Raw genomic sequence first — 24321 nt, 5'->3', positions numbered from 1 at the left:
AAACATTTAGGCATATACAGAACAAGCGTAGATTTGGCAGACAACAGGCTGGACGAACCAGCAGGGTTTTTTTCATTCAAGTTAGGTTTCCAAACTTGAGACCTTTGCGTCCTGGAGCTCAAAATCTCTCGCCTCATCTAGTAGACCCACCCCTCTTAACAAAGGCCACAGTGGCTCTACCATGAGCAGCCAGGGATACTGAGCCCTGGATTCTGGCATGTTCATGTACAGTCTTACCTCAAACCAGAAACCACGTGGGTCAAGTGTTATGTCTGATCCAGCCATAAAACTTCTTTAACCACAAAATCAACATGAGTTGTTTAAATACCAAGTGCTCAGCAGTTCCCATCCCTTGGACTACTGGACACAGCCACTGCCAAAATATCAGCAATACTTCAGAATTGAAAAGTGTTTTCTTTAATAATTTTAGTGAGAGAGCACTTTCACATGAAAGAGAAACAAAAGTGTTTCTAAATGGCAAAATCATTTCTCGTCCCTAAGCAAAGATCCTCTGAAAGCTGTGTGCACAACCCAAAGCACCTCCATTTTCATGTGGTTTACTGATTTAATAAAACACATAAACAGGCTTATATCATTATTCTGCCAGCTGCAGATGATCTAGATTCACTGAGCAAATTATTCCCACAAAAATATTTTAATTGAAATTAATCTTAATGTTCACTCCTCCTTCCCCCACAAGCCAACATCGAGGCACTTTGAAATGCACATTAGCTACTTCAATAAATAAGTGAGCAATTCTTGGTTTTCTTAACCACACAGGGCATAAGTGGATGATCTCTTTGCATGCTGTGGATGATGAAAAAGACATTAAGTATTAGGATTTTTCCTGTTTGGGTAGCCCTGTGAGAGCAAGCCAAGTTTGCAAGCTTGCTCTCCCTATCATTTCCAAAGCATCACAGTTTCCATGAGCAGTGCCTCTCCCAGTCAGGTCACCAAAACCTCAGCCCTGCATGCCCCAGCCTTTTCTTTTGCAGGGCTTTGTTCCAACACTCGGAGCAACTACCCAAAGTTTGAAAGTCTGCTCCTTTGACACACTCGATTTGGCAAGTGTAGAAAAAATGCTGTTAGATGAGAAAAAAGAAAAAAGAAGTGAGAAGTAGGCACATTCCCTTCTCCTACTCGCTCTCTAATGATCTTTGTGCTATTTTCTTTTAATTCTTGTTTAAAATTTCAGCCCTTTACAGTAAGATCAGCAAGAACAGACCTTTGCTTCACCAAAGATGCACAAAGCCCTTTTGTTGAGAACATGGGCCCAAAACTGGCGTCTGGGCCATGCAACTCTCAGTGCAGGCACACTGTCAATCCTTCTTGTTCAGCTCTGCTGTCAGTGTTTCAGGACAAAGATCATTCTACCAATCTGTTTGTACAGCATATTGTACAATCTGTTATGTGCATCTGCAATACAAACAGTAAATGATAATAAGGAGCATGTGGACAAGGCTGGAGCCCCAGATTTAGGGTCCCTTTGTTATCTGTGGCTCATGGACCCTGGTCTGCATCTGCACTTTTGACTTGCTGCATGCACACAATGTACCATGGGCACTCGCCATGAAATCTAAAGACTGCCTATTCCCAATTAAAAATACCCAAATGGTGGTTTTTTTCCCCTTCCTCCTATTTCAAGGGAGTAATTCAAAAGTTAAAACCATACCAATGGGAATGAGACACCAAATTACCTTTTGTAATATCCTTCTCAAATACAAAACAAAGCCATGAAACTTAGGGAGAAAGAGGAACAGCTCATGCCAGATGTTACCTAACGAATGTTCAATCATGAACACTACATACAAATGTATGAGAAAAAAATGCCTACTCTTAAACAGATTGTTCCCCAAAATCACATCTGACTGCAACAGTAATAATGTTTCTTATCCTTACTAAATATTTGTCTTTTTTTTTTGAAGACAGCAAACTCAGCTGACATTTCTGCACAGAACGTGGCGCTCTGCTCCTTGCAGCACAGATTGCCAGGCTGCTGCTTTACATGCTGATTTCTCTTTTGTGAACTGAGACCTTGAGTACTTTCACGGGGGAAAAGCGGATCAATGATTTTTTAAGAGAGCTAAACAATTCTGTGTAATGAACATCAGTTAACACGGGCAATTACTCTTTCTTTTTCTCCCCCAAAACAACACCACAAAAAGAAAGAGGAGATTGTAACTCCTTTGAATGGCCTCACTGACTGTACCAGAATGCCACCCGCACACAGAAATACGGGTGGGTGAAGCTCAGGAGTGACATGTGGCTTGTTAAAATATAAGATGCGTAGGTGAATAAAAACTTTTGCCATTTGATTCAGCCAACAATAAAGAGACTTGTTGTAGAAACTATTTTACTGTTTCCCAATTTTCATGAAAGATTGGTTCAAACCCTCTTTCTTTGTTGCTTTTTTTGCTGAATGAATGGAGAATAAAAGAGTTTTTTCTGCTAGATTTCATGTATTCACTTTTTAGAAAATGCATGTGAAAGGAAAACAAAATAATATCAAACATAAAGGAGATGCAGGCTTCAATGGGATTTTTTTTTTGACATTCAAAAATATTCTGCAAGAACATCCAATATATCACATTTTCTCCTTAATGGTTAAAACATAAGAGTCGGAAAACTATGGATATCTTTATCCATTGTTTGAAGCATGTCTCTGCCTATGTCCCTGTGTTTCCACGCGTCTGAGTTTTCTGTTTATATCATGTGAATATGTAAATGCAGTTCATTTGCATTTCTGCTTTTATGTAGGAAGTCACACAAAATACCCCTCTGTATCTCATTGTGGCACATCTGTATAATGCAAGAGTGAGAGTCCTGCATTAATAACAGCATTAAAAATACCACCAGGATTATTCAATTAAATCCCTCTGCCATCACTGCTGTTATTTGTGGTGGGCTTCCAAGCCCCAGCCTGGATCACCCCGAGTCTCTCTTGAACACCCAGACAATGCTTGGTTCCACCACTGGTACAGCCATGACCCAAACCCACTGCACTCAAGCTGGAAAGGACACTAATGCCAAAACCACACCTCCATGAGACACTTGGGAGAGGAATCTCCATAAAGAGCCTTGTTAAAGGGCTTGGTGATTCCATGCTCTGTACACACACCAGTGCCTGTTCCCAGCTCCTAGCCTGTTTCTGTTCAGCAAAGCAGTAAAGGAAATGCTTTAATTTTAATCACTTGCTGAAGTCATCAGACTGTGTGCTTAGTTGAGCAGGGGTCTTTATGAGCCAAATATTATTCTTAGTAATAAGGAGACCTGGCAATACACTAGATGGAGCTTTTGATAGTAAGTAACATTAATTCAATTAAATCCTCTTACAGCACACACTCTCCAGCTAATGCAGTTTACAGTGAAATTTTCTCTGGCACTCATTTAAATATAATTGCTGCACTTATCTTGTCATGAGGAAATTTCTGAAGGTTACTTCTACTGTGCATGTGTAAACCTACAAGCTACACTGACCTTTAGTTTTGAGATTTTTTTTGAACTACTTAAACTGCAGAATCTAAATAATGATGATGATAATAATAATAATAATAGTAATGATTCCCTACTTTCACACAGCACCTTTTAACTCAATATATACCCAAGCGAGAACTAGCAAGTAACAAAGCACAGAAAGGCATCACATGCTAACTGGAAAGGAAAGCTAAAACTGTTGGAAGTGAAAAGGTTGGAAGATGACACATTTGGAAACCTGAATTTTCATAGAGTGTTTTGCACAGTTCTTCTGAAAAACATGAAGGCGTTCTCCATGGAGACAATTTCATATTTACCTTTCATACACAAGCTGACATTATTTATAGCTATGGGGCATCATCTTCTGTCTGAATCAGAAAAGAGGTTCACATCCATTGACCCAATAGACTGGTTTTGGTGACAGTCCCAGCTGTTTTCCTATAGGTAGCCCAGTGATATACTGGAAAGCAGTCTCAATCACTTGCAAAACTGGAAAATGGGAGGTATCAGCCAAAAAACCCCAGTACACAAACCAAAACCCACCCAAACACAAAGTAAAACTTCAGTGTGTGTGCACAACTACCCATCAAGCCAAAGTCTTGAGAATTTAATGAAATATGGGAAGAACAAGTGTATAGATAGGAAGAGAAAACTGCTGAACATGATGGAAAAGAGCATTTTGGAAAGCCCTAAATATACACAGCAGACATTTCAGGCCCTTGTCCAGGGTAAACCTTCCCCAACATCTCTTTTTCTTGTCTTCTCTTTCTCACAATGAGAAGCATCCTCAAATTAGAGATCTACTCGATTTTACCCTTTGAAATAGAGAAGAAATAATAATTTTGGGTTACTCTGCACCAAGCAGAGCATAACCAAGCAATGCACACCAAAGTGCTGAGAGCCATGGGAAGTGGGAAATACAAAATCTAAAGGGGAAAAAACAACTTCTGTGGCCACTCAACCTCTGTCCTGAGCTCAGCACTGCAAAAGGAAACCCTGCTGCCTAGTTTTTACTTCTCTTTATGCATGGGCAGGTGTTTGGAAGGGTGGGAAAGATTCAAAATATTTTTTTTGGCCGCCAAGTCTCACAAAGACTTTATAATTTTTTTTTAGTATTAAATAAAAAGAAGGACCAAGGACCCTGCTTTCCCCATTTCCATCCTCCTGCTCAGACTCAGATGCCTGTCACATTAAGAAACATCAAGCGATTTTGTTCAGCTCTTATGGCACACAATAGCAGACGTTCAAGGGAGAATGTGGGACTGCAAAGCATTTTAAAACTCTTAAATAAAATGTGGGCTACAGTAGGCTCTCATTCAGAAGCAACATTTTCCCTTCCACTGAGAGTTCCCCCACGCTCTGGTGAAGTGAATTAAAATTGACACCGAGAAAAATCTAATTGAGCCAGAGACAACACAACACTTTTCACTATAGAAACTCAAGTCCTGGTGGAATTACTTGGGTTAATATAGTCCATTTTAAATCTACAATGATTTTTATATCCCATGATCTGCAAATAATAAAGGAAGATTGTTGTTTAAGACTCATTGTATTAATTAGGGGGAGCATAGGAAGAGTTAGAGCTGGTGCCTTTGGGTCTGCTCCACACTTGTTTTCTAACTGCAGTTCTCATCAGATCCGATTAATATGTAAATAAACTAATGCAGATCTCACCTGGGCAGTGTTAACATAACAAAATTTTTGTGTCAACCAGCTCAGAGATTCATGCTCTGAAAATGAAGGGAGCAGATTTGATGTAGGCAAAATGACACCAGCACAGACATGACATTATTTTCTGCCTGCTCAAAGTGACTCAAAAAATTTGGGAAAAGTCCCCCCAGGCCTCTGTATCTCAATTCTTCCAGCTGGTAAAAATGGAGTGATGCTATTTGTCTCCCTTTGCAAAACACTTGGAGATGTCTGGCTGAAGCAGCAGCGCTGCTCCTTACAGTGCCACACTCATCCTTGCAGCAAAAAGTTTCATGCAGTATATTAAATTAATCTACTCCCTATTGTGGTACAGCTCCCTAAAATTGCAGTTGAAGGCATGACATCTTGAGCTACGAGGAGATTTTAATTATTGTTTGAAACATAAATTTTCCCAATTCAGTTGGGTGAATAAGAGACACGGTTTATTAGAAAACATCTTCCACCTCTTTACAGCTCTGCTTAGTCCTCTAAAAGAATGCCTGACTCGGATGCAGTAGTTATTTTAAATTAAAACCACAAGGTAGTAGACACTGAAGTTTTCTCTTCCACAAATAATAATGAATTTATGCACCACAGAGTTTAATCTGCAGAGTGAAAGTCTAATGTCCCACTTAAAACTGCATACTCATGGGCATAGATTAGACAGTAATTAAGTTCAGTGAGAAACTGAAAAGATCCACTGGAAACATTCAAATTTAATTTATTCACTGGCTTGTCTCAGAGTGTTTTTATAAGCAATTAGAAAGACACAGATTCCTGAAAATGCATTCTTTCCCAAGACAGATGGACCAGGAGATTTATATGGCATACGCAGCCTTCCACCCACAGCTCACTGGCTTGAGTTAAGCTCAAACCAGGCTTAGAAGCCACTACCAGACTTTATCCTTGGGGAATTATTTGCTATCCTTTTGAAATATGCTGATGGTTACAGTGCACTATGAAACTGATATCTAATAAAAAAGTAATACTACAACTGGCACAGCACATCCTTTTATAGCATCTGTATCACTGAAGTCTGGCACTGAGCAGGTTGTGGATCCTGCCAGACCCAAAACATGCCCAAATCTGCCCTCTTGCTACCCTGCTCCCACAAAAAAATATACAGGGTGACAAGGTCTGGTGCAGGGAAGATGGAAGTAATGAAATAGTAATTAATTTACACTGCTATACCTATCTGCTTTTAATGCATTTCAAAATTATAAAGAATAGCAGACATCCTTTCAAGGCCCTCCTGGGGTTTAAATTTCATGTTAAGGACTAGGAAAATTGATGACATATTTATGCTAAAACTTTTAATGTGGTCTTTAGCTTTTTATTGTGACCCATCATTCTAATATTTATGTCTCTCACATCATCTCAGCAGTGACAGAGAAATTCTTACTGCCTTGGAGTCTCTCCCTCTATCTTTTAATAAGGAAATCTTCCTTCATTGTGGGTTTTAATTTTAGGCTATTATTTATTTGTGCATATATGTGCACAGGCACTTGTGACTGATTTTTGTGGGGTGACAGGAGCAGAAGATAAAAGCAATAAAATGCTGTTTTTGCAGTGGAAATGAGAGATTTGGAAGATGCAGTACAGCTGAAATCCATGCTCATAAGGCTACTCTCCAATTGCACTTCATTTTTGACACTTCTCAGTTGTCAAATATTTTCTTACTTTGAGCTCCTTGACAAAGCGTGTGAAGATTTCAGACCAGTCCTCAAAACCTTTGCAAAACCTCCTCTTGTGTTAGAACCAAATGATTTTGATATTAGAACTGAATAGAATCAGGAACACTACATAACAAGAGAATGGTTGTGTGGTTTGTTTTGAAGCCATTGTCCTTTAACAAAAACTCACATAACTTTTTATGTGACGAGCAGATTAATACTGTATGTTTATTCATGTAATAGAAAATTGGAAGAGGAAAGAATTTCAGTGCCACAATGTCATAAAATGGTCGAATCTCATTGATGTGAGCGTTAATATGCAACTAAAGAAACTGGATACCATGAATATCAAACTGACAGTATCTGGCACTTTTATAGATGTATATATTTTAAACGTAGGCAGCAATCTTGAAAATACTTAAACACGCCTGTGTTTTATGTCTGAGTATTATATCTATTGATTAATTCCTGCGTGCAAGTGTGTGCATGACTTGACTTAGATTTTTTCATGCATTACGATTTTTGCCTTTGAGATTATATATTTGAGAAACTGAGGTTTGGCATATTATTCACATTCAACAAAGCAATTTGATTAGTTGGTTTTTTTCAATTTTGCTGAAAGCTCAGGCTGTTTTAACTGCCTGCCTACGTGGTTTTTTTCCCCAATGAAGTGATGTCATTACAAACAACAGATTACACATTTATATTTTAAGAACATTTGGGACTCTCTTTTAAAGATGTTCTAAAATATTCCATAAGTAAATGCTGAATGATGTGCTGAAGTTGCCAACATTATAGCATGCCCAAAGTGAAGTTTAAAAAGTCCTTTTCAAACACTGCTTTATTCAACTTGCCTTTTCCCCAAGTGTTTATCAGACATGTACATTAGAGAGAACCACAATTGGAATATGAAATCCTGCTCTTCTCATGGCTGGTCTGCACATGGGTTTTCTACCAATTTAACTAAAAAAAATCCATGTAGTTAAAGTTTATGCATTTTTTTCAGCATAGATGTAATTAATAATGTGCTTACACAGTCTTAGCTTAATTTTTAAAATTAATATGCAGTTGTAAATCATAGTTAATCTGCTATGAAACTGCAGCCAATGAGCCCCAAAGTGATCTACTTTAATCCCTTTGAGATGTATTGTTTTTATTAACTTCTTACAGCAATACCTAGAGTCCTCATTTCTGGACCAAGCTCCCACTGCGATAAATACCATAAAAATAGGGATGGAAAAGATACCCAAAAAAAAAGCTTCATTCTGCTACAGCTCCAGTCATTCAGATGCTGTATACAGGAACTTCAGAAACAAGGCTAAGGAAAGGTTTGTGTGCTGCCTCTATATTTAAATACTACAGCTGAAAAATCCTCTACCCAACTCCCCCCACGACCCTCTACCCTTTTCAATCTGCAACCACAGCCCCCTGCCCCTGTTACAGTGTCTTCACAAATATCTTCCACTACTTCTGCTCTGTCTGGCTGGGTTGGGTTTGCTGTGATAATTTTTGCTATCAAAGGGGCTGACTTTCTTGCCATTGTCAATGAAGGGAGTATTACAGTGAGACTGATTTATGTGGGCAAGAGGTTTGCAGTCAAGTACACAATGGGATGTTATCCTCATCTGCTCCCTCTCTTCAAATCAATGCAAAAAATATCAGGGGACACCAATCTCAGCCCCTCTTCATGCTGGACATAGCTAAGCCACTGATGGCTGTGTCCATTGCAGCCTTGACACCTTGTCCTGTTTATGGGGTGAAATGGCACTTGGACACAGGGAGCGGTCGTGTCACATCCTGTTCCAGTTGCATTATTTCAAAACAATAAATGGAAGCAAGCAAAAGAAAAGTTTCTTTTGGAACTCTTCTCACTGCTTCTTCTGGAAGCCATTCTCTGCTCTGAAAGCGGAGGAAGAAAGTTTGACTTGAGAAGTTGAATTTTTTTTCTGTTGGCATGCTGTTCCTCAGTCTTAAGTCTATGCTGGGCAGTCCCTGGGTTTAATATTAATTGAAAGAGCTTATCTATTCCTGCCTTTGGTATGCACTTCAACATACTGCAGAAACTTCAATTGCATCCCCTTATAACTTTTTCTTTCCAAACCAAGGTACAATCCTGTATTCTTCCTCAGCTTTTCCCCTTTTAGCTTTCTTGTAAGTCAATGTTTGAAGCCCTTTACAAGTTAACCTTCTTAGACCTTTCACCATGGCTCAACCCTTCCTGACTTCATACAAAATCATGCTGTTCTTCTCTGGACCTCTGCCCTTTTCTATAGAATGGTACTAAATATTGGTAACTGTAGTTTAAGCATGATTAAAAAACCCCTTCTTTAAGTGGTGCAGTATTTCCTTGAAAGCTCTATTCAATGCTTCCATTCAAACAGCTTCGCATTTTCTGTGCCTTTTTGACCACACAGACACAAAACATCATCTCAGTCCTTTTATGAAATGTGCACTCTTCGAATCCTCTCCTGCTCTCAAATCTTTGAAAAACACACTCATTCAACACATGTGTTTGCTCAAAATAAAATTTACTCTTGCTCATGGTTCATTTTACCCAGCAGAATCTCTTTGTATTGGATTGTTTTCTCCAGGTTATCAGGTGGCTTCTCCCCCATCTAGTCCCTTCTGCATGATCCAAAAAGTTGGATAACAAGTTGGTGGTTCATTCTGTCAAAGCCATTTACATAGAGAGTGAAAAAGTATTGATCTCCAATAACAGTCCCTGTTGCTCTCCAATCATCATCCCCTCTCTTCCCCTGGCCCACAACCTTTCCCCATTCTAATCTGCCCTCGATCATCTACCCAGCTCCTTTCTCCATTTTGAAATGGGCCCTTCTCTGCTTCACCAGCAACTGCATGGATTAGTCTTCCGTGTGACACTGTGTGAAATGCCCCCGGGAAATCCAGCTTGATTATATAGATGATTTCACACCTGTCCACTTTCACAGAAACTTCTTGAAAAACTCCATCAGATTTGTCGAGTAGGAATTACCTTTTATAAAAATTAGCTCACATCTGGAATATATTCCATTATGCTATTTACAACCCATTTAAAATTATAGATTTAAGATTCCTTAAGGTTTAAATTTAAACACCCTACAGTAAGAAACTTTAAGTTAAAAATTCAACTTTATCATTCACACTTCTTTCCCATTGTACTTGCATTTAATGACAACATCTGGATTTTGCCAGTCTTTATCGCGTGAAGTTTCTTATAGTGCACAACGCACCAGCTAAAAAAATAACATGCAAGGCACTTTTTAATGCAGTGCAGTAAGAGATTTCAAGTCTGCATAGTAAAAAAATATGTGTCAGCCACCATCACCGAAATTTAGTCTAACACACAGATGCACAATGGCTGTGGTCACACGTTGTGCCATTTCAACAGCAAATGTGCTCATGGTGCAACTCATCTGATCTCAAAAGCTAAACACTGTTCACGTGGGCCAGTGAGAGCATTCAAAACACAGAATAAGACACAATGTGTAAAGAAACCCTGGCCCCTGGTGCGCTGGCTGAAGGGAGCTTTTAGAGAGCATCTAAAACAATTTTGCCAAACATAAATATTGAAATTGCCTGAAGGAGAGGAAGGTGCAATCGGCTGGCTGGTGTCGCAGGGGCAGGCAAGGAACAAGGAGCAGCAGGTCTTTGCTGCAGGTTAGGACACTCAGGATGGGCCCGTGTGACAAACCAAGTGCCACAGCTCTGCTGCTGTGCAGGACTGCCCAAGTTCCCTTTTCTCCTGCTGTACTGGGCACTGTGAGAGGGACCTGCTGGAGGAAAGGAATTGTCCCCCCCTGCCTGCACCAGACTGTTTTGGAAGGGCTAAACTGAGGCTGAAATGGTGCCCCAAGCAAGCAAGGTAACTTCTGCCTCCTGTATGCATATCACTCTCTCTCTCTACATACACATAACTATATATACCTGTATGCCTCCTTGCCCACCCACTCTCTCCTGTATGCAGCAGATGAATGCCTCATTATCAGATTCCTCTGCTCGCTTCCTGGTAGACTTAAATTACCATGTTAAATAGGATAATAATAAACACTGGCCTTTAACTACAGTACATCCTTGTTCACTCAGCAGCCTCCCTCTAATCTGATAAAGGGTCTGTGAAAGGCTACAAGCAAATAAGGAGTCAGTTGTTACATGGGTGCTTCTCCCTGCTTTCCTATGATTCCTATGGCAGCAGAAAGAGATTCAGGCTCACAAAGCTGGTTTAGAGGATCTTGATCCCTGCAAGAATTATCAGGTATTGAAACAGAGGCAATGTGCCAAAAGGACATAGTGGATCTGGCCCAAGACTCTTCTGCTGCATTTCAAAAGGCAAAAGTAGCCCTGTGCCATCTGCTTGCTTCAGCACTTGGACTCTGAAACCAAGGTACCCAAGGAAATCTTTCTGGCTTAGGAAAACAGTGGGAAGAAGAGAGATCTCGGTGGCAGTGTGTGCTGCCTGCACACAGAGCTCGCTACATTTGAGGCATTAGAGCAGCTCTTTTTAACAACTACCCTAGAAAAAGTCATCTACCCACCCAGAATAAATTATATAAAGGGAGCAAGCTGGATTGGGAACAGAGAGGGCTGATCTGCCCAGACTTTGAATCCCCTTAGCCCCCAGAAGCCAAAAGTGCCATTTATTTCAGTGGTACAGAATTTTCGGCCCTTTTTTTTTTTTTTTTTTTTAAACTTCTTTAGTTTACCTAATCCCCCGGATTTCTCTTGTTGCAGAAAGAGGAAGAAGCCTTACAAAACAACAGGGGATAAAAACAAAGTCAAATTACTTTGCTGAGGTCTTTCACACATCCAAAAGAAGCAGAGAAATGCAAACTCTGGAAAGCACGAGGAATTTCCTAGAATGCAGCCATTCCTGAAGCTCCCAATTAATAAAGCCAAGCTTCAATGTTTGCATTAGTATCAATACATCTGTGGAATTAAGATGGCTTTCCTCTGGTTTTCCAGAGTGAGGTAAACTTGGCTTTCTACCTGTCTTCCTCCAGCCTCAGCTTTGCAGAGCTGGCAAGCAATACAAAAAAGGAGGAAAGACATGAACTAGGCCGTCTGTCGTTGGAGGGTATGAAAGACAGTCTGAATAACAGCAGGAGAGAGAGAAGCAGCCTATGGTTATTTTTGACAGAATTGGGAGAGACTCAGATTGCAGCTTCATAACCAGTTCATCAGAGAAAAACTCTGTCCAAATTAGAGGAGCCCCTTTGGCTAAGCTCACAGAAATACACAACCCTTGCCTGAGAGGAGAGAAATCTTTCGAAAATCAAAATGCTTTTCTTTAAAGAGCAAAACTGAACTGCTCCCCGCCCCGTGTGGTGTAGTAACACCAACTTGCATTCCTGTCATTGCAACTCGTGGCTTGCAGCATAATCAGAGAAAATATCTGTGTGACACCAGGCTGTGAATGCTCTGCCTGGCACACAGTCCCAACCATGCAATGAAATGAAAAATGCACTTTTTTCTACCTTACCCAACCACATGGTCCCCTTGATGGACTGTTCTACACAACTGGAGGTGATAAAAAGGCTGACCAGGCAGAAAAATGCCTGGAACAACCCAAATCCACCCAGCTCAAATTAAATAAAAAGAGTTGTTTTGTGTGGGTATTTACACATAAGAGGAGCATGGAATTTGACTCCACCTCAGACATGTGATTTTTGGTGTTGTCCTGTACAGGGACAGGAGTTAGACTCCGTGATCCTTGCAGTTCAGGATTTTCTATAATTCTGTTATCTCCAAACAAAAAATGAAAACTCAGTTTCATTATTAAATGCCAATTAGATAGTATACATGAAGTATTTCTCATGCATTGTGATGAAAAGAAGACTGTAAGATGTTCCTCAGGGCAATTTTTTGGTTTGTTTCTAGCATTCTTAACAATCTTTCACACAGAATCCTTTGTGCTACTGGATTAAGAAAATAAAGATCATTCCTAGTCAAGAGATATCCACAAGAAACTCAAGAGGTTTCTAGAAACCTTGCTGGCAGATTCAGCCAGGAGGAAGGATAGAGCCAGCATGGAGATACACTCTTCCAAGGCTTCCAAGGGAAAAGCTGACCACCAGAGGAGCTCGCTGCTGGTACCAGAGAAAAGCAAGTCTGAAGGTTACTCTGCCTGTCTTCAGGATTAATTTCATTTACTCATTAATTAACACATAATGCCTGAAGTGACAAGCATAATCTCTGCGTGGCTGAAAAAGAGTCCAAGCAATAAGCATCCCCAAAATCCAGCCACCTTTCAAAAAGGATATTGTGTATGGAGACTACAAACATTGATAATTACTATACAATGATTTGCATGACCTATGCTTCATACTTATGCCTTTCAGCTGCCTAATGGACAGGTACACTGATTCCCAGAAATGGGAATCAATGGGTTTCGTCTGACCACAATATCAGTCTCACTTCATTTACTGCTTAGTGGGAAGGCATTGCTGTGACCCAGGAATCAGCTCTGTCCAAATGGATGAGTCTCAAAGTTCAGCATTTTACTGGTTTAAACTAAGGAGGAGTTTGCTCATCCATAGCAGCCTGGACTGCAGAAAATCCTGTTGTTTGACCTCTTAAAGCATTACAAGAAAAAGACATTTGGTGAGGGCGCTGTACTAACACAGCAGGGGAGTACATGCTACAATACATCAATCCTGGGCTGGAAGCAGAACTACACTGAAACACTGCAACCAGACATACCTCCTGCTTCTGAATCACAGAATCATGGAATGGTTTGGGTTAGAATGGACCTTAAAGACCAACCAGTTCCAGCCCTCTTGCCATGGACAGGAACACCTTCCACTAGAGCAGGCTGTTAACACAACATAGCCTTGAACGCTTCCAGGGATGGGGAAGGGAAAGAGTGATCTAGTACAGACACTTGATTAGCAGGAAGGTACAGTGAGCAGGACTCCCTCCCTGACACATTTTTGAGACCAATGCGCCAAGACTTTTAACCAGAAGTGAGAGATGCAAGGAACCCAAAATGGACCACGGTCACTCAAAGTACCCAACTGCTTAAACTGGGCAGCAAAAAGAAGGCACTGAGAGGATCCTCTGCCCGGTACCAGGGCAAGGGAGATATGCTGAGCCCTGGCAGTGCTTTACCCAAAAGCACAGGAGTGCCCGAGGTTGTGCTGTGTGCCTCCCACAATGGCGGCCACCTCTCATCTCCAGTGAGGGCTGTTTTGCACTGTTAACTTTGCTGCGAGCCCACAAAATCATTCTGTGATATTCTCCATAACATGTGCTCTGAAGGTTTTTAGAGTCAGTGGCAGGAGTGCAGTATGAAGGAGCAACTGTCTAGCAACCTTACAGCCAGGCACACACATGCACATCCAGGTCTGCCTCTGAGCTATGCTAATCATTTTTAACGGTAGCAATGCTCTCATGTACCAAACCTGAATGAAAGCACACAGCTAGGTAGGGAGAAAAATGCATTCTGTGAAACAAAACACTCACTTTCAGTTTACATGTAAGCACGTATCACACTTAAACAGCTATAATACACAAAACTCTCCCATACTTAAATAAGCACAGATATACGTAGTGAAAGTGAATATAGTTAGGGACAAATACTTTAGATGTGTATAGAGGAAATGCAGGTAGGAAAACTAACCCTTTCATTTAGAACAGTATCAGTGCCAAAAACCAATCCTTTAATATGACTGCAGAAAAAATTTTGGAAAAAGAGCAGGGTGACTGTAATTTTTATTGCTGCTGGAGCAATGATGTGGCAAGAACCCACCACTATCACTTTTCCCCTTTTTACCCTTAAAATAATTCCCACCTGGGGTGCAAAGAGAGGAAACGAAAGGAAATAGAAAATTATATTTTTCATGAGCTAATCCTGGGAAGAAACTGCTCAGATTTCCACATTTCTTGGCAATGATAATTTAAACAAGGAGAGCGATATTTTGTTATTTTTTGCACAGTTGGAATGCACGCTTCCAGAAAACAGACAATTAAACTTCAATTTAAGAAGAGGAGCAAGGCAATATCCGATAGGATTCAGGAGTCCTTTCCTCTCAGGACTGCTGCATAACTAAGCACAGCATACTACAAAACAGAGAGCCCAGATGCAAACCTCTTTGGAAATGCTGAAGGCAAGCAAGATAATCGGGAAAACAAACAAACTGAAAGCAAAGAGAGCATAACTACTGTACCTTTACTTTGGGGAGGGTTCTGACTTCTGTCTCGGAGAACATTAATCTGGTAGACAGCTCCATAAGGCTCAAAAAGTTCTTTTAACTCTTTTTCTGACCACGAACGGGGAATCTGTCCAACAAACATCTTAATGGCATCTGGGTCTGGTTGGTCTGAATGATCCAAAGCTCCATTCATCTTGTTAGCTGTGCCGTTACTAGAAAGTGGAAAAGAAGATTAAAAAGAGAAGGCAAGTTAGGAGACTACGCAGTTTTCATGTGCACTAGATGCAGAAGATGATGTCAATTGGCACAAAGCAGAAAAAAAAAAATCAGTATTTAATTAATAGCATAAGTATTACGAACAAAAAACAATGCTATTACATTTTTCATTGAGTCTGGTTTTCTCTGCAGGCTGCTGCTTAATGTCATTATATAAGATGAGAGCGGCACAACACAACCCGGGACTTCTGCATTTTAAAGCAGAGGATAGTGGCAAATAAGTGCAGATTTCTCTCCATGGCTGTTGTAAACAGAACTGCAGTGAATTCTCACTAAACTGGCTACTGGCAGAAACAAGGCAGTGCGTGTGTCTATGTGTGTGTGTTTTGTAATAAAGTCACATGAAAGGAGTATGAAACACTTGGCAATCTGTCAGATGACTAAAGCAAGATGCCAGCGATGAATCTGCAGATTGTGTGAAGCATCCATGTGTGCATCAAATTAGTATGATATTGCCTAGAATGGAAAACACTCCAGCTATGTGGCTGGTTGCTGCCGATTAGTTGCCTACGCTCTTTAAAAAGGAAAAGCAGTCTGGAGAGACCCAGTTTAAAGCACATTGTTTATTGCTGCCATAAAAAAAGCAAAATTCAAAAAGAGATGGCAGTGGCAAAACTGCCTACTTCGTTGTGGAAATGAAAATGCTGCTTCAGAAAGTTTTTTCCCCTTCAAAAGGAGATCAAATTTTTGAACACTTTCACCCCCTGTAAATTCTTAGTCTATCTGATCTCCAGATGTACATCCTACATCCAAGTTCAAAACAACCACACTTTTCCAGGGGAAAAGAACTTTGGAACAAAAAATAATCTGATCTGGGAGACAAATGATAGATCACAGTTTAGGAGGATTTGTACTCTTACACAGAAAATAAATAATTTTAAATACTGAACAAAAGTGAAAATACATCACTCCCTTTGCCCCCCTGCTCCCCTCCTTGCATTATTGATAATTAAGGACAGTAGTTCCAACTAATTACTTCGCTAGAAATTCCATAAATGCTGATGATTTTTGGATGCTTCAGTTTCAAGAAAGAACACTAATGATGCATGAATTTTCCAGCATCCCCCCACCTTTCCACCAGGGAGAGGGGGCAAGTGGCCTGTATGCAGCAATGTCAGAAGCTGATCATGGCAGAATTCAGGCATTTCAGAGCCACCTGCCACTTTCAAAAAACTTGGCTTTAATTAGAATTTCTCCGTTTGATGATTGTTCAGGAGTGAATGCCCACCGGAGGACTTGGAAGAGCTCAGAATCTGCACAACCAGATGAAAATCATATTTTACATGTGAAAAAAAAAAATCTAAGAGTGGCGAGAAGAAAACAACCCTGTGCAATTCCCCTGTCTCACAGCTATAACCTGTGTGAGGACAAATTATTTAGTTTCATGTGTTTCATCTCCTTGAAAGCATAATTCACCTAAACACATTAATTTGCCCATATTAACTTTAGCACTTTCCCTGCTTACAGGCAGGAAGGAGAAAGTTATATTAAAGGCACATTTTACACCACCAGCAAGAAGTTTGATCATCCCTTGTGAAGTGCTTTCAACACAGATCAGCAGACAACAGCATTTATCACACTCATAAATAGCTAAAATTCCTGTCTATTCTAGCGGGAATCTTGCCTGAGGAAGAGACTCTAAGATTTGGTCCAAACTTTTATATTACATTTCATGTACAGATATCTTGTCTTGCAAATGCTCTTCATTATGAATAAGTTCTACAGGTCACAAGTACAACTGCAGAAATTGTGACTTAGAAACTGCAGTTCCATACAAAGACAACACTTAAGCCAAACCAAGCCAACCTTCCAAACAACCACCTCCTTAAAATTGCCAAGAAACAGAAAAACCATGACTGACTCGAGTGATACTCCATGGGAACAACTCTCAAGACTTTCACGGAGCAGTAGGCACCTACGTGACACTTAAACCTCTCGAAAATCACTCCATTATTTCTTTGCAATTCCTATTCCTTTACCTAAAACCCAATCTGTCAAACAACCTCCCTAGTAGGGAGGTTGAAAAATCCCTGACCCATAGCTTAAAATAACTGGGGAAAAAGCTTACACATTATTTTGAAAGAAAAGGTATTAGTTTAGTTAAGCTCCCAGCTCTGCCCTGGGCTTGGTCAACTTTTTTCTTTCAGAAATTGGCTTGACTTTTCACTTCATTTATTCTCTGTGTTGTTTGCATTGAGAAAATGTATTGAGTTCAGTTTTAAATTATACCCTTCATCTGTTCTCTCTGTTGGAGCCCTTCTTTAAGAAATCCATACACAATTGCTACTTTAGCCCAAAATTACAGCTAGGGTCATGCTTAATAAAGAATAACAAGTTTATTCCTTTGTTTTTTCCTTTACCAAAATCACCTTTACCACCAAGAGCCCCACAATTTCCATTGCTAATCAGCCAATTTTTTAGGAAACCACAAAGCCAAACACTAATACCTGTTTTCTCAGGTTAATGGCCCCATTAACATCAAGTTCTTTGAGCTAAAGGTTTAGGCACAGGCCAAGCTCTCTTCTAAATTCAGAATATGTTTAAGTCCTTTCTTTACTTTGTTTGGGACCAAAGTTGAATTACATTGATCATATTCTTTAAATGTTTTATTGGCTGAAGTTGGTTGAAGGCTCTAACTCAAGGCATAGGTACCATAAACTATGATGCAAAGCTCCAGGGGACAGGTTTTGTCACTCACTGCCTGCATTAACTTGAGTAAGTCATTAAAACTTCTCCAGACTAAATTCCACCGTCCATTGACAGCTCTATCAATCCACTAACTCCTGCAGAGTTAGGGAAAATCCAAGCATAATTTAGGCTTTTCTTTATAATACTTTTCTACCACATAGTAGGGACTTGACTGAGCTGCCAACATTTTGGGGGTTTGACAGACAAGTTCAGGCCACAGAGAGGGCACTCATTTCTGCAAACACCGCTGGGCTCCTTCCTAAATTGTATTTCCTTTGATTTCAGTGCAAACTAAGGCTCTCAGACACCTCATAGGGGGAATCCAAATCTCACTTGTTGGGATTTTGAGGAGCCCATGAACACTGTTGCAGCAGTGACACTTGCAGTAGTATCCTCACCCAGCTTTGGCAGCTGGAGTAGGACTAGAGCCGGTGCAGACAAAATGAACAAGTGAATAAAACAGCAGAGAGATAACAATGGGAAAAAAACACCTATTGTATAGATTTTATGCATCTGATCCCTGCAGTGTACTTGAAGGCTCCACTGAGGAACAAAACTATACACCATACCTGCCTGATGGTTCAGTTGTCACAGAGCTTGCTGGTTCCATACAAAATTAAGCCAAATATTCTTGATCCCTTGTAAATGATCTCTGCTAAAGATGAATTCTGTTATCTTCTCCCAGCTTTCATCTTCACCCAGTGGACATTACTGCTCTGCACTAAGACCTTTTGGCTGCTAACAGCTGTAGGGTTTTTACTAATTTCTCTTTGCCAACACAGTGGCTCTCAGAGGAAGTGGCTTCTTCCTTCCCTCATCTCCCCTTCTCCTGTACCCAAGAAGTTATAAGACAAAAGAGAAACTACATGTAAAACCTTCCAGAAGGAAGAAAAGCAATTCTTGTGAAAGCTTAGGACTATTTCTTGAAAGCACAAGTGTACAGAGATAGCTGTGTCTAGGGGACACTAATGAGAATGGGATCCCTTGGCACTTACTATCAGTACCCAAATGATGACATACATTTAAAAAAAAAAAAAAAGAGAAAAAATTAGATTATTTGGCTTGCTGGCTCTACACTGTAGCAATCCTTCCCTCCATGGCCAATTTAGCCCACTGGACTCAGGGGTGACCCAGCACATCATCTTCACTGACAAGGTGTCATCTGTATCACAGAGAGCAGCCTGAGGGCAGAGATTAAGACACTGAGTTGCTGGCTGCTTGTGGTTGCTGCCAGAGCATTCTCTCTCTCAATTTGTGCCAATTTTTCTTCTAATAACCTAACTACCATTCCATCATTTCAGCAAGCTGACAGGGCCACTCTTGAGAAGCCAGAGATTGTTTTAATATCCCTGCTGCTTCAGCAGGAGCACCGGAAAAACGTAGTAGATGCCCTCTCGGTCTCTCCCATTCATATCTTTAATTACTTTAGGACTGCTAAAAGTGAACTGACCACTGAGGACAGAGAAGTAGCCTTCCAAAATAGCATCTGAATCAAAACAGACTCTCTTAAATTCATCCCCATTAAGAGCTTTGGCATTAATCCACGTTCATTTCCATTAATGATCCCAGTGTCAAGTCAGGTGCTGAAAAACAGCTGTTAATGGGGACCAAACGGAGTTACATGAGACCTGTTTTCAAATCTATTTTTAATCCTACCCAGAACCTTCATACTGTTCTTTTTTGGTTAATTTATATTGCAATCCTCACCCTATTATTGTGGTTTTACCATTTTGCTGGGGATTTGCCTTTTTCATGTTCCATAGTATAAGACATTTGAGTTCCCTCTAAGAGCCAACAGAACAAGAACATGATAACAAACGAGTTCCAAATGTAATGACAACTAAATCCAACCCAGTGCAGAGGTATCTACAGGCACCAAGGTTTTATAGTAATGAAGTATTTACATCTGAGCCGTGGCATCACTGCCAGGATATCACACAAGCTGACAAAAGGGACAACACCCGTTTGAAGGCTTCTGACTGCTGTCAAGAGAGACAGCCAAGCATCATCTTACTGTACTCCAAAGATCATAATTGCTGGTTTATGAGCAAATTTTATCTGGAAGGACCCAAAAGGGCTTTATAAACTCATTGTTTAGAGAGGAATGACTTCATCGTAAGGTGACAGACGGTAGCTGTTTAATGACATAGAGCATTATCACACAACAATTTCAGCCAGGAAGGATAGAACAATACCGTACACAATTGAAAACTGCAGGGGGTTGCAATTTATAGACACAGAAGGTAATTACCTACATTGGATTTTGGCCAGCAAAATAAGGGCCAGAACCTCTGACAAATAGAAAAAGAAGCTGTGCAACATTTTTAAGCCGTAAATGACCAGGTCTCTGTGTTTTGGGGGAAAAAAAGTCATCTCCAGATGCTTTCTGGCCCATCAGCATTTTCGCAGCACACTTGCTCAAAAGCAGCTGAAAGCAAAGATGATGTTTCAAAAATCATTAACTGCTTCTGCTGTAGTGTGCTGTCGACAACAGTTTTTGGCAGAACTATTAGACTCTAATAACACTTATAATTATTATTAAGTAACACATATCCTAAACAGCAATTGTTAAATGACCCTGAAATCATGCCCAATGAAAAAAAACTCGGGATGTTCAGTCCTATGTAGGCAGTAAAGTCTACAAAATAATTATCACCAGGCTTCCCTGCACCCATCAGCAGGGCTAACAACTGAGCAGCTGTAAGACTTGCAATCCATCTCACAGCCCCATAAAGACTTTAACAAAGAGATGAGCAATTCTTCATCCACCCAGCAGAGAGCAACCGCACTTGCACTCACACACACATGAACGACATGAAAATCCTGATGGCTTTAATACCTGACATGCAATGCTCAGATTTCATTCTTCTCGCTAGTTAATAATACTCAAGTGCTTGTGTAAGCACTCAGTGGTAAATGTAAAGATGTTTTTCCCTGTGTTGCCTCCACATTGACAGAAATTATCTCTAAACATGTAATTTTTCTTAAGACAATGAGCTACTTTTTACTGCCTTGATAATTCAAAATTTACAGTCATTTTTCTGGTGAAATCAGTGATTTCTTGTAGTTCAGCTTTGCTAACTCTCGCCATGTAGTAGATCATACAAACCATAGTAAACCACTGCTAGTATAGGGAATACTTGTTTTCTGATTAATTCTAAATTTAGTACACGTGATCACTTTAACACCTCAAATGCAAATCTTAGGTAAGGTAAGGAGGCATCATTTTACTCCAGAGGAAAAAAGGTCTGAGAATCCGAGGGAAAAAGAAAATTCCTACCTTGAAAACATTTTGATGGGTAATAAATTTGGGCTGGGAGAAGGAGCAGCAGAGGGAAGTTGCCTTTCAAGCATATAGGTCAGACTGCATGATACTAAGGGCAATATGAATTGGAAAAAGTACTGAACAAAATACAGACTAGAGAAACATCAGAAGGGAGCTGAACCCACCTGAGATAAAACATGTTATTTCTTAGAGGTATAGATGCAGATTCCTCACCAGTATCACAGAAAGAAATCAAGGATACAAAAGGAAATCATAGTAAGAGCTGCATTAAAATGCAGTTCCCTTTTCAGCTGGAGGTGCACATACACTCCTTTGTGCTTAAAGGCTTCTAGACTTCCTAAAACTAGCCCACAGAGTTCTTCTCACCAAAGTTAAATATTCACCACCAGAGGTGGGTGGCTCTTCAGGTGTTCAGCCTGTGTTCCTGCACTGCCTCTATTACAAACCAGTTTGATTTAAGGCAAGGGTTTCAGCCTAAACCCTGGATACTCCTTGTGTACATGTTTAAACCTACCAAAAGAAGTTATTCTAATCTCGTGCTGTTAGTAATTCTTCCTGAAACCATAGAGTCAAGCAACTTTGCAAAAGCTTTGTACATCTGTTATATCACACCTTCAAAAAAATCCCCCTTACATGCAAACACACCTTAAGAAAAAAAAGAGTCCTGCATGCTTCAGACTATCTCAACTCTTACTGCTGCTGTATGGACCTATTTTTTATTTTTTATCATGCATATTATTTTTTAGAACATGCAGTAGTGCTTAATGATGTGTGTGTGCTGTGAGTGGAGCAACTCATACGAGTTAAAATATATGTAAACAAGAGTGAACGAGCACAGAAGTGAAAGCAAACAGGGAGGGGAAGAGGTTTGTTTTTTAGAGTCTTCTATTTTGGAAACCAATTAAATACCACTGCTAGTTCATCTAATAGCGGAAGCAAACAATTAAACACACCATCTGTACACGTCTGAACTGGGCAGCATCTTTTTGTTTATGCTGATAAAACTTACAGTTGCCTATTTTCAGTACCTTTAAGGATTTGCCTACAGTGGCCTATAGATTTTACTAAACTGAAACTAGTAGAAGCTCAACAGCCAGTGAAAGATGCCTGCCCTTCAATGGCTGAAGAAAGTCAAAGCCACCCCACCCTAACTGCTTTGAATTTGTTTCCCCTCTTGTTCAAGTACAGACAAGAATCACAAATTTCTGGGACACATGATAAGAATGACTAAAAGTAAGTACTTGAAGATATAAAATAAGAGCCTGTGTAAGCCCCAACCTTTGTTCTTCCAGGCTGCTGTAGGCTTTGGGATATAATTAATTCAAGGTATGATGAGGTCTGCTAAAAAATAATGCTCTGCAACATAAAGCTCAGCTTAGGCAATCACCCAATAATTCATTTTTGCTTTCTGGGCAGAATTTTTTCTGTACATTAAATGCTTAAACAAGATTGGGTCTATCTTCATCAGGCGAAAGGTAAGTGCATTTCTAAGGAAAGTCCCATGAAAGTTAGGACAGAAAATCACAGAATGGTTTTGGTTGGAAAAGACCTTAAAGACCATCTACTCCAACTCCTCTGCCACGGGCAGGGGCACCTTCCACTAGACCAGGCTGCTCCAAGCCCCATCCTGCCTTTTCTTGAACACCTCCAGTGATGGGGCATCCACAGCTTCACTGGGCAACCTCTGCCAGTGCCTCAACACCCTCACAATGAAGAATTTTTTCCTTATACCTAACTAAACCGGCCCTCTCTCAGTTTAACCCCACTGCCCCTTGTTCTATCACCATATGCCCAGTGAAAAGTCCAACAAATACCTAAGTCATGACTTTTAAATATCTGCTTTCTGTTGACCAACTCCCAGATGGGCACCTGCACATCTGGTTTTGACCTGGAGAGTTTAGGATTAACAAAGGCTTCTAATTTATAATTTGTCTGTGTCTAAACTAACCTCTCTTATGGTGACTACTGCAACTTACTGTTCCACTCATCTTGTGCTCCTCAGCAACTTTCTCATTTGTAATCTCTTTGAGGCATTAATATTTGTGCTCTGTCTAAAAGGGGCTCTAATTGAAAAGGGTTTTTTTCTCTCTGCATCACTGTAAGCTGGACAGTAACATGAGAGTGAGCTTATGCACCTGAACAATTCCATTATAGTTTTGGAGCATGGATTGATGCACTTTTTCACATGAAGTTGAGCCTGGAGTAGCTGACTACTCAGTATTAATGGTGTGGATTATTAATGCCTTGCCTTGCTGATTACACACATTTGCAACGAAGCACTCTTCTTCTTTCTGTGTGGCAGGAAACATTTATCAGTATTATTTTTTTAAAAATCACAACGGTATTTGATTACACCCAAATGCTTATGTATTGGTGACATGTCAACAACTGAATTAGAATAGTACCAGGCTTTTAAAATTCAGGACATGTAGGACCATCTGTTTTCTTGTCAACAACCTCAGTCTCTCTCTCCCCATTCCAAACACTTACTGCTCCAAATTTACAAAGTTGTTACTCAATTCCCTTCTTTCTTTGCCCTCCAAAAAACTTCAAAGATAGCAATGAAGGTTTCAAAGTCTTTTTTTTCTTTTACTTCATAATTACTGACATGACTATTTCACCAAGTTTTGTAGCCAGGCTGGCAATTTTCTGCAAGTTCTTCTGAAATTTGCAAGGTCTTATCTCGTTCATGACAAACTCTGTCCTGGAGTCAAGATGGAGGGCATAGGAAACATGTTCTCCAAATATTTGTTTTGAAATGAAGCCATTTCTGTGTGCTAAAATCAACTGATTATTGCAAGAAGTCATTTACAGTCCAGTGTTTTTCAAGACTGGCACTCGTGTGTACGTACACACATGCTCAGGCCTGGTTCCAGCTGAACTCTACAAAGTGCAGGGAATGATTTTCATGGGCCCAAGAGCCCTGTCCAAAGAGATGGAGGCTCGTGGCTGCTTTACCTGAATAGTTTCCTTAAAAAGGGAATGGAAGATCACAGCCCTGCTTGTGTTAAGGGCACAGCCAATATTGTTTAGCCAGTTTTGCTTAGATCTCAAACAGACCATTAGAGCAAGCTGTGACATTCAATTT

At 40.2% G+C, this 24321-nt stretch overlaps 1 protein-coding gene across 17 annotated transcripts in view; it reads right to left on the bottom strand.

Annotated features, from left to right (window-relative positions):
- The window catches only part of CELF2 (CUGBP Elav-like family member 2), a 547482-nt gene that overhangs the window by 115530 nt on the left and 407631 nt on the right, over window positions 1-24321 (bottom strand). For 16 of the 17 annotated variants that reach the window (XM_042052904.1, XM_042052849.1, XM_042052822.1 and 13 more), the window contains one exon: window positions 14999-15195. In XM_042052904.1, coding sequence (XP_041908838.1) covers window positions 14999-15176 — 178 coding nt within the window. In that variant the 5' untranslated portion in view covers window positions 15177-15195. Of the gene's footprint in view, window positions 1-14998; window positions 15196-15361; window positions 15531-24321 lie in introns of those variants that run through there. The other variant, XM_042052916.1, reaches the window with a different exon arrangement.

The sequence above is a fragment of the Corvus kubaryi genome, unplaced genomic scaffold, assembly GCF_017639235.1.
Source record: "Corvus kubaryi isolate FWS band 111438036 unplaced genomic scaffold, C.kubaryi_AGA036_p1.0 135, whole genome shotgun sequence".
NCBI lineage: Eukaryota > Metazoa > Chordata > Aves > Passeriformes > Corvidae > Corvus > Corvus kubaryi.
The sequence above is the reverse complement of the archived record's forward strand: the minus strand, read 5'-3'. Positions and strand labels throughout refer to the sequence as shown.